The 11,493-nt window shown below is 45.1% G+C and overlaps 1 protein-coding gene across 1 annotated transcript; it reads right to left on the reverse strand.

Moving 5' to 3' along the window:
* Positions 1–1,725: 1,725 nt before the first annotated feature.
* On the reverse strand, positions 1,726–3,178 carry LOC124708240 (GDSL esterase/lipase At5g45910-like). The gene is made up of 5 exons (XM_047239930.1): positions 2,929–3,178; positions 2,626–2,850; positions 2,409–2,554; positions 2,040–2,319; positions 1,726–1,952 (listed from the first exon to the last, which is right to left on the reverse strand). The coding sequence occupies exons 1-5, from the start codon at positions 3,176–3,178 to the stop codon at positions 1,726–1,728; spliced, it is 1,128 nt and encodes a 375-aa protein (XP_047095886.1).
* Between the last annotated feature and the right edge of the window lie 8,315 nt (positions 3,179–11,493).

Raw genomic sequence — 11,493 nt, forward strand, 5'->3', positions numbered from 1 at the left:
AAAGGGGCGCTCCAAAAACCTGCCGCGCAACAGAGTGGAAGGGCAGGCCCGCCTCCACCAGGACTACTTCCACCTCACCAATCCGATCTTCCCGGAAAAACTGTTCCGGCGCCGATACATGATGTCAAGGGACATGTTCTTGGTCATTCTACGGGGCGTCAGAAACTACGACCCCTACTTTCAATGCAGGCGCGATGCAACATGTGCGTTAGGCTTCACCTCCTACCAAAAATGCTCCACGGCTATTCACATGCTCTCATATGAAATGGCTGCGGATATATTCGATGAGTATCTTCGAATGGGTGAGAGCACCTGCCTTGAGGCCATGTACAGGTTTTGCCGAGCCGCGATTGCCGTGTTCAGAGAGTATTACTGTAGGGAGCCAACTGTTGAGGATACAAGGCGGCTCCTGTCTATCAACGAGTCTAGAGGCTTCCCAGGAATGATTGGCAGCATAGATTGCATGCACTGGCAGTGGAAAAACTGTCCATTTGGATGGCAGGGTGCGTACAGCGGGCATGAGGAGGGACGGACTGCCATTCTTGAAGCTGACATATCTCAAGATTTATGGATTTGGCATTCATTTTTTTGGCCAGTTCCAACAATGACATCAATGTGTTGCACCGATCACCGGTTTTCAACCGGCTCATGCAAGGCAAAGCTTCCCGGGTGAGCTATGAGATCAATGGAAATGCATATGACAAGCCATATTATCTTGCTGATGGCATCTACCCTGACTGGGCCACATTGGTGAAGACTGTCCGTAATCCAAACTCCGAGAAGACGAGGAGGTTTGCCAAGATGCAAGAGGCTTGCAGGAAAGATGTGGAGCGAGGATTTGGTGTGCTCCAAGCTCGGTGGGCAATTGTACGTCACCCGGCAAGAACATGGTCGCTGAAGACCATGCATGAGGTGATGACATGCTGCGTGATCATGCACAACATGATCGTTGAGAACGAACGTCCTGATGGCCGCAATGAGAACCACTGGGAATTCCAAGGTGAGCTGGTTGCGCCACTTCCTGGAGCTTCATCTTGGCAGGACTATCTACAGGAATGTAGAAGTCACTGACGAGAACGTCTCCAAACAGCTGCAAACGGATCTGATTGAGCATCCGTGGACATTGGCTGGCCATGAAGATCATGCCTACAGAAATACTATCTTATTTTCATGTCGACTTTTAAAAATTTAAATGTAATAACTATGACTTTGTTGATTTCATTTTGTTGTTGTTTGGAAACTTCGTAAATTGATGCAAACGCGGAAATGCGTCGGCCGCTGGAGCCACCCCTAGGTGCAAACGGACGCGCGGACAAAAATGGTCTGTCGAGCGTCTGCCGCGCGATGCAAACGGACATTTAAGACGTCCGAAATGCCCTAAGAAAATAAAGATGACAACTCTCGCATTTGCGAAGGCCATTGTGCTCGTTTAGATAAGTATAAAATAACTTTGTGGGACGGAGGAAGTACATGACGAGACCAACGAGCGCTAGTTCACGTGGCTGCTGCCTCCTACGAACAAAAAGAGGTCAACCAAAACTACTCCGTACGACGCAATCGACTGAGATTTAATTGAAGAGCTGCTGCGCCTTTTATACCTCCAAAGAGCAATACAAGAATTTGAATAGTACTAACACAGACATGAAATAAAACACAGATTAACAAAAGCTTGGTCGCTATGGCTGGCTCACGACGAACTTGGTGTCGCCGACGTACTGGAGCTGGTCAGAATGTTTTGTTGCAGCCGGCTCTCCCAAATGCGTTCATCTGGACCAGCCATCGATCCGCGACGTGGCGGTTAGCCGCCTCGGTGAGATGGACGCCGTCCCAGTAGAGCCGAGCGGATGGACGCCGGCAGGTGGTTGCAGCTGCATCGCCGCATGGAACCGTCGCGTTGACCCTGTACCTTCCGGGCCCTCCACAACACACTCTTAGCACGTCTTCCTCAAAACCTGCAATTAATGGAATCATCAAATCTATATTCATGCCTGAAACTTCTGTCTTAGTTTGAACGTAGAGCCAGTTGAGCTAGCGCTGACCAAACTTGCGAAGTGACTCCACCATCTCCATGATGGGGCCGAAGAAATCGGCGTAGACGATCATGACGTCCCGGTGCTTGGCCCGGATCTTAGCAAGGGCTGCCTGCAGCAGCGAGTTGTGGCGCAAACCCAGCTCGTTGTACTCTTTCAGACAGCCGGTCCTGGAGTCGTACGCTGCTTGCGAGGCGCCGGCGAACTTGGCCAGAATCGGCGGCGAGCATCCTGACGGGATCACGCCGGGAACCACCAGGCTCCTGGCGCCATGCTCAATGATCAGCCTCTGTACTTGACATCGCAATGGACTTAGCATTGGTTCAGTGCAGCACATCGATCTCCATGAGTGAACTGACGGATGAGAGCAGGCAGTACCTCGATGGCCATGGAGATGGTCGCCACCACATGTGGAACGAAGGACATGACTTCATCTACCATTTTCTTCTGGAAAAAGAGGTGATAGTCGTTGACTCCGAACTCGCCCACCAAGAAGAGGGACTTGCCGAAGAATTCCTCGCACTCTGCTTGCATCCCTATCCATCATTCCCGCTCGCATCATGCATCAAACAAGCCAACAAAAGTAGATACTAACCTCGGGCTGTCCGGCACAGGGAGGGCTTCATCGACTCGAACCACTCCAGCTGCACGCCTAAGCTGGTATTGAGGGGGAACTTGCTGGGGGCACCGGGAATGCCCCTCTCGTGGAAGAAAACGGCGTCCACAGCGGTGGCGGCGCCGACGGCGAAGTTGGCCCCTTGGCGGAAGCTGCCGTTGTGCGCCAGGGTGGGCGGCACGTACGGCAGACCCAGCTTTTCAGCTGCTCCCGCAAAGAACCTAGAGTTATCGAGTGAATAGCCAGGCCGCTAGGACGAAAACTGAAATGCAGATTATCTACCGATGAAATCAATGATCAGCCGGCCGTCGCCGTTCCGGCCCGTTGGGCGGCCGAAGAAGGTGGTGCCGTACGGAGGTCGCGTCACCGGGTCGAAGATGGAGTACCATTGGAAGACGACGGGGTTGTTGCCCGTGTCGGCGAAGGAGTCGCCGAAGCTGAAGATGGATTCGTAGCACGGGACGCCGGGGTCCCCCGCCGTGGATGACGAGAGGAGGAGGAGAAGAAAAGCAGAGCATACGAGCTTGTGCATAATGACCGGCCGGGGAATGGAAGGCAAGGGAAACCAGAAGATGGATCCTAGTTGTGTTTGCCGTGCTTATTGGTCGCCACTTATAGTTTCGAGTCGACCATTATATAAATATCTCAAATATTCATGTCTGAGATTAAGTTCAAACGTTAGGTGATGTCAACTTGGTGAAAGTATTTTAAGACAATAAAACCTGAAAATACGTCAATATTTTGGATCTACATGTAGATGTTTGACTTTCCTCTCTGCTCCAGTGCTCCTTTAATTCCAAATTAATTGATGTTCTAGGATTATCTGTAATGAAACTATAACAACTTATTGCTCGATTTTCACAGAAAAATATATTGATATCTATAATGACAATTTAGTGGCATTAGCATTTTTTTTTCTACAGACTCAATCAATTTAGAGGATTTTGACTAAGGACAAACCTTGAACTTCAAGGGATTAGTTTGAAACTGTGTGAGTATCAAATACTCACATGTTCTGGATTGATATGCGGATGACATTATTGAATTGTAAGACTGACAAATCTTGGTTTTATTGGTCTACAAGTCTACTAACCATGTTCATCGTCGGCATAGTACACATGCATTCACATGGGCTTTAGCTAAGCTTGTCCTCCTTAAGCATTAGTCGGCCACTTCCTAATTAGCTAGCTTCAGGTTGCCATAATTATCCTTGTCATCTAATGAATGCATATGTGGGTGGGGGTATGCATCTAGGGGGCATGAAACTAGCTAGTAAAATAGAAGTACATGCAATGCCAACTAAGCATTTTGGTGATATGGCAAGCCATTAATTTTAAAAATAGAGTGTTGTGGTAACTAGCTATATTATCCAAAAAAAAATTATGTTACCATAACATCACATGCTTCAAAACAAGATGAGTCTACAATCTAATAAATAGTTGTATATGACCTTGCATGATACCAAAAAAACTATGTTACCATAACTACACAGATAAGCGAGGAAACAGCTTGCATCTAGAATAGATCCTGGTGGGATCTAGAATCTAGCGGCGCGATCGGAATTCTGGGTCTCTTCCCATGACCGAAAGGCGCGAGCGATGGAGATCGGAGAAGACGGCGTCGGGAGTGGGGATGGGAAAAAAAATAGAAAAACTAACCGGTATGACTTATAGGTGGCATAGTGGGCAATTTTTCTGCTGTGAATTTGATGATATCCGCTCTTTAAATCAAACTTTGTGAATACTCTTGCACCACTAAGCTGATCTAGCATATCATCCAAACGGGGAATAGGAAATCTGTACCTTATGGTGATCTTGTTGATAGCTCTACTATCTGTACACATGCGCATAGATCCATCTTTCTTTGGTGTGATCAAAGCTGGTACCGCGCATGGACTAATACTCTCTCGAATGTGCCCTTTATGTAGCAACTCCTCCACCTTTTCCTTGAGTATATCATGCTCTTTCGGGCTCATTCGGTAGTGTGGCAGATTAGGAAGACTTGCTCCCGGAATGAAGTCAATTCGATGTTGAATTCCTCTCATTGGTGGTAGGCCTTGTGGCTCTCCAAGTATGCTCTGAAATTCAGCTAGTAGGTCATGTACCTTTGCTGGAATCTCAATCTCCGGTTGCACTTCTCCTTTCACAACAAGTGCAGCACACAAATTTGCCTCTTTCAAGTCTCCCATAAACTCATTAGAGGTGTGAGAAATAGTTAACATACTTTTCCCCTCCTCTTTAGAGCTATTACGATTTGATTGGTTGGGTAGAACGATGATCTTTCGCTTGTTCCCAGTAAAGGAGTATGAATTTTCTTTCCGTCTATGTGTGGTATCCACATCAAACTGCCATGGTCTCCCAAGAAGAACATGGCTGGCATCCATAACAACCACATCACATAGTACATTTGAGCGGTAGTACTTGCCCAAAGAGAGTAGCAGGTTACATTGTTTGGTGACCCTCATATTCACCCCTTTCTTGATCCATCCAATAGTGTATGGGTTTGGGTGATCATGAGTCTCAAGTTTTAAATGGTTCACCAAATTTTGGGAGATGAGATTCTCGCAGCTGCAACTATCAATTACTAATTTGCATACCTTGCCATTCACCGTGCATTTGCTCTCAAATATTTTCTTCCTTTGTGTGTTGTCGGGCTGCGGTGTTGAGCACAAGAGGCGTTGAATCACACATACCACCTCTTCTTCACAAATAGCTTGTCCTTCTACACCTTCAGATTCATATTCTTCATCATCTTCACCATCATGGATTGTAGTGTGGAAAAATTTCCTCAATGGGCAGTTGCTAGAAACATGCCCCTCTTCACCACATTTATAGCATTTTATCACACGCTTAGTGATAACCCACAAGTATAGGGGATCGCAACAGTCTTCGAGGGAAGTAAAATCCAAATTTATTGATTCGACACAAGGGGAGGTAAAGAATACTTATAAGCCTTAACAACTGAGTTGTCAATTCAGCTGCACCTGGAAAAGCACTAGTAACAGGGGTGATGTGAAAGTAGCAGTGATATGAGAGCAGTAGTAACAGTAACACAGCAGCGGTAATAGTAGTATGAGAGCAATGGCACCAGAAAATAGTTGATACTACTCCCAATGACATGTAGAACGAGTATATGATGATGAAATATGGACCGGGGTTCCCAGCTATCTTCACTAGTGGTAACTCTCCAATAACAAGTGTTGGGTGAACAAATTACAGTTGGGCAATTGATAGGATTGAAATAGCATTAAGACAGAACATCAAGATTATTAATCATGTAGGCATGTTTCCCATATATAGTCATACGTGCTCGCAATGAGAAACTTGTACAACATCTTTTGTCCTACCAGCCGGTGGCAGCCGGGCCTCTAGGGAATCTACTTGGAAATTAAGGTACTCCTTTTAATAGAGCACCGGAGCAAAGCATTAACACTCCGTGAAAACATGTGATCCTCATATCTAAGCCTTTCCCTCCAGTTGTCCCAATTTCTGTCACTTTGGGGCCTTTGGTTCCGGACATAGACATGTGCATACAACTTGTAGATACAATCTAAGCAATAAGTATAGAGCTTAAATCTAAGATCATGCCACTCGGGCCCTAGTGACAAGCATTAAACATAACAAGATTGCAGCAACAATAACTTCACAACTTTATAGATAGACTAATCATAACGTAACAATCCATCGGATCCCGACAAACACAACACCGATTACATCAGATGAATCTCAATCATGTAAGGCAGCTCATGAGATCATTGTATTGAAGTACATGGGAGAGATGATACCAACTAGCTACAGCTAGAACCCGTAGTCCATGGGGGAACTACTCACGGAGCATGATGGAGGCGATAGCGTTGATGGAGATGGCTTCCGGGGGCACTTCCCCGTCCCGGCAGGGTGCCGGAACAGAGACTTCTGTCCCCCGAAACGGAGTTTCGCGATGGTGGCGGCGCCCCTGGAGTCATTCTGGAGTTTCGTCAAAATTCCGAGAATATTGCCCGAACAGCCTTTCTGGAACCAAAAACAACAGAAAACAGCAACTGGCCCTTCGGCGTCTCGTTAATAGGTTAGTTCCGGAAAATGCATAAAAACATTATAAAGTGCAAGCAAAACATGTAAGTATTGTCATAAAACAAGCATGGAACATCAGAAATTATAGGTACGTTGGAGACGTATCAGCATCCCCAAGCTTAGTTCCTGCTCGCCCTCGAGTAGGTAAACGATAAAAATAATAATTTCTGTAGTGACATGCTACTTAAATAACCTTGATCATACTATTATAAAGCACATGAGATGGATGCAGTGACTCAAGGCAATGATCTATAGTTGCTAACAAATAGAAACATATAGCAAAACTTTTCATGAATAGTACTTTCAAGACAAGCATCAAAAGTCTTGCATAAGAGTTAACTCATAAAGCAATAAATTCAAACTAAAGGCATCGAAGCAACACAGAGGAAGATTTAAGTTTCAGCAATTGCTTTCAACTTTCAACATGCATATCTCATGGATAATTGTCAACACAAAGTAATATGATGAATGCAAATAAGCAAGTATGTAAGGATCAATGCACAGTTGACACAAGTGTTTGCTTCTAAGATGGAAGGAAGTAGGTAAACTGACTCAACATAAAGTAAAAGAATGGCCCTTCGCAGAGGGAAGCAGGGATTAAATCATGCGCTAGAGCTATTTAAGTTTTGAAATCATATAGAGAGCATAAAAGTAAAGTTTTGAGAGGTGTTTGTTGTTGTCAACGAATGGTAGTGGACACTCTAACCCCCTTGCCAAACAGACTTTCAAAGAGCGGCTCCCATGAAGGACGTTATCTCTACCAGCAAGGTAGATCATCCCTCTTCTCTTTTGTTTACACATGTACTTTAGTTTTATTTATGGTTGACACTCCTCCCAACCTTTTGCTTACACAAGCCATAGCTAACCGAATCCTCGGGTGCCTTCCAACATTCACATACCATGAAGGAGTGTCTATTTGCAAAATTAAGTTGCTTACTGATGAATCAGGGCAAAACATGTGCAGAGAATTATTAATGAAGGTTGATTAATTGGGGGCTGGGAACCCCGCGCCAGCTCTTTTTGAAAAATTATTGGATAAGCGGATGAAGCCACTAGTCCATTGGTGAAAGCTGCCCAACAAGATTGAAAGATAAAACACCACATACTTCCTCATGAGCTATAAAACATTGACACAAATATGAGATAATAAGTTTTGAATTGTTTAAAGGTAGCACATGAAGTATTTACTTGGAATGGCAGAAAATACCATATAGTAGCTAGGTATGGTGGACACACATGGCATAGGTTTTGGCTCAAGGTTTTGGATGCACGAGAAGCATTTCCTCTCAGTACAAGGCTTTGGCTAGCAAGGTTGTTTGAAGCAAACAGAAGCATGAACCGGTACAGCAAAGCTTACATAAGAACATATTGCAAGCATTATAAAACTCTACATTGTCTTCCTTGTTGCTCAAACACTTTTACTAGAAAATATCTAGACCTTAGAGAGACCAATCATGCAAATCAGTTTCAACAAGCTCTACGGTATTTCTCCACTAATAGGTTTAAACTACATGATGCAAGAGCTTAATCATGATCTACTTGAGAGCTCAAAACAATTGCCAAGTATCAAATTATCCAAGACATGATGAGGCATTTTCTTGTTTCCAACCAAATAACAATAAGTGCAATAGCTTCCAACTTTTGTCAATGAACATTAAAAGTAAGAGCGAAGAACACAAGTGTTCATATGAAAAAGCGGAGCGTGTCTCTCTCCCAAACAAGGATTGCTAGGATCCGAATTTATTCAAACATAAACAAAAATAAAAACACACAGACGCTCCAAGTGAAGAACATATGATGTGACCGAATAAAAATATAGTTTCAATAGAAGAAACCTGATAAGTTGATGAAGAAGGGGATGCCTTGGGCATCCCCAAGCTTAGACGCTTGAGTCTTCTTGAAATATGCAGGGATGAACCACGGGGGCATCCCCAAGCTTAGACTTTTCACTCTTCTTGATCATATATCATCCTCCTCTCTTGACCCTTGAAAACTTCCTTCACACCAAACTTCTCATAAACTTCATTAGAGGGGTTAGTACTCAAAAAACTTTAATCCACCTTGGCCCTGTAGTGACACATTGCAAGAACTCAATAAAACATTAGCTACAGCTCTCCACGTCTAGAAAGCCTCACTTAAAGTCCACAAGAGACAATGCAAAAAACAGAGACAGAATCTGTCAAAACAGAACAGCCAGTAAACACGAATTTTTAAGAGGTACTTGACAAATAGAGAGAGCATAACAATGCACATACATGTCATGATAAGTACAGTGATATTTAATTGGGCATTACGACAAAGTACATAGACCGCCATCCAACTGCATCTATGCCTAAAAAGTCCACCTTCAGGTTATCGTCCGAACCCCCTCCGGTATTAAGTTGCAAAGCAACAGACAATTGCATTAAGTATGGTGCGTAATGTAATCAACAACTACATCCTCGGACATAGCGCCAATGTTTTATCCCTAGTGGCAACAGACACAACACAACCTTAGAACTTTCTCGTCACCGTCCCAGGTGTCAATGCGAGCATGAACCCACTATCGAGCATAAATACTCCCTCTTGGAGTTAAGAGCAAAAACTTGGCCAGAGCCTCTACTAATAACGGAGAGCATGCAAGATCATAAACAACACATATGTAATAACTTGATAATTAACATAACATGGTATTCTCTATCCATCGGATCCCGACAAACACAACATAGAGTATTACGGATAGATGATCTTGATCATGTTAGGCAGCTCACAAGATCCAACAATGAAGCACAATGAGGAGAAGACAACCATCTAGCTACTGCTATGGACCCATAGTCCAGGGGTGAACTACTCACTCATCACTCCGGAGGCGACCATGGCGGTGTAGAGTCCTCCGGGAGATGAATCCCCTCTCCGGCAGGGTGCCGGAGGAGATCTCCGTAACCCCCGAGATGGGATTGGCGGCGGCGGCGTCTCTGGAAGGTTTTCCGTATCGTGGTTTTTTTGCATCAGGGGTTTCGCGACGGAGGCTTTAAGTAGGCGGAAGGGCAGAGTCGGAGGGCTGACGAGGGGCCCACACCATAGGGCGGCGCGAGCCCCCACTTGGCCGCGCGGCCCTATGGTGGCGGCGCCTCGTCGCCCCACTTCGTATCCCTTTCGGTCTTCTGGAAGGTTCGTGGCAAAATAGGACCCTGGGTCTTGATTTCGTCCAATTCCGAGAATATTTCGTTACTAGGATTTCTGAAACCAAAAACAGCAGAAAACGAAGCAAGCGGCACTTCGGCATCTTGTTAATAGGTTAGTTCCAGAAAATGCACGAATATGACATAAAGTGTGCATAAAACATGTAGGTATCATCAATAATATGGCATGGATCATAAGAAATTATCGATACGTCGGAGACGTATCAAGCAACTACAGCACATCGGCACGGCCAGCACCTCTACGAGGACAAGCAGGCCTGTGGCCAAGCTAGACGAAGAGGAGGAGGAAGGAGAAAAGGTAGAACAGGTAACAGAGGAAGAAGGGCGGAGGAGATGAGAACTTACTGGTGAAGCGAAGAGGAGCTCGGCCATGGCGGCATGGCGGCACACGCCGTCGAACGGCGGCGCCAGGCCATGGTCACGCCAAGCCAGCTCGTCGCCAGGCGCACAGGTCCCAGCAGCATCACGGCAAGGCACGCGGCCGCGCCAAGTCACTAGGAGTAACGGCGGCGACGAGGTCGCCGTGGATCAACCGACTAGGTTACAGAGGGGTTGGGGAAGAACAACAGCGGCGAGGAAAGGCAGATCGACGCGGATCACTTGAAGCGCCGTCGAACGGCGGTTCGATTGATACCCATCTCGCCGGCGGGGATGGCCGGTGGCGGCCGGAACATTTCGGCGAAGGCGGCGGCGACCACGGCGTCGCGAGAGAGAAAGGGAGGTTAGGGTTCACGAGCGCGTGGGGAAGAAAGGGGTCGGTGCGACCGATCGAGCCCGAGTGGCTCGGGTTAGGGTTAACCCGCTGGGCCACCCTGACAGGTGGGCCCAGGGGCAATATAGACATTTCACAATTTCATTTAAAACCAAAAACTTTGAAATTAAATAGAAAATTGATAAGAGCTCTAAAAAAATAATTAAAAATATGAAAATCAATCAGCATAAAATTCTCTATCCAAATAAAATATCAAAGAGAATTTTTGAAGACAATTAAGATAAGTCTTAATTTGATGATTTAAATAATGATTTAAATCACACATATTATTTTCAGTAAAGAAAATAAGTCCATTAATGCAATTGGACTTTAAAAACACCTTGACAACATTTCAAGGTTGTAATTTACTTTAAAACAGAGTATCTCCAAATCAATCTTAGTATCAACCTCTTACATAAAATAATAATGTCATCGGAAGGGGGGAACAAACCCTAAAACAGGAATCATGCATAATTGCTTCTTTAACCATTGCCCTTATCGGACAATGATGCTATTTTTCAGAAACAGAGGACAAGGGTCAGTCCACACCTTGCAACTGCAGAACTTTGCAGTGTTCAGGCAAGTTCATCGCTTGCTCATGTCATTTGAGTATCTTTATCAAATTACTTGCAAAGTACTATGATTATCACTGTTGCATAAAAATCAAAACCACTATTTTCATAACTATGAATATGAATATGTGGTGGGCAATGGAACCATGGATTGTGTTGATATGGTGGAGGTTCCATTGCAAGGGTTTATATCCATCTAGGATTAAACAACAAATGTCGTCCAGTGATTCTTGTGCCGTAATACCCGTGTTAACCATAAGATCCGGAGTGGG

The sequence above is a fragment of the Lolium rigidum genome, chromosome 1 (assembly GCF_022539505.1).
Source record: "Lolium rigidum isolate FL_2022 chromosome 1, APGP_CSIRO_Lrig_0.1, whole genome shotgun sequence".
In the NCBI taxonomy this organism is placed as follows: Eukaryota; Viridiplantae; Streptophyta; class Magnoliopsida; order Poales; family Poaceae; genus Lolium; species Lolium rigidum.

Excerpts from the sequence above, each read along its gene's own strand:
- LOC124708240 (XM_047239930.1), bottom strand. The coding sequence starts at position 3,178 with ATGCACAAGCTCGTATGCTCTGCTTTTCTTCTCCTCCTCCTCTCGTCA. Across the intron at positions 2,555-2,625 it reads CCTGTGCCGGACAGCCCGAG|AGTGCGAGGAATTCTTCGGC; the intron begins GTTAGTATCTAC and ends GGATGCAAGCAG. Across the intron at positions 2,320-2,408 it reads CCATCTCCATGGCCATCGAG|AGGCTGATCATTGAGCATGG; the intron begins GTACTGCCTGCT and ends TGTCAAGTACAG.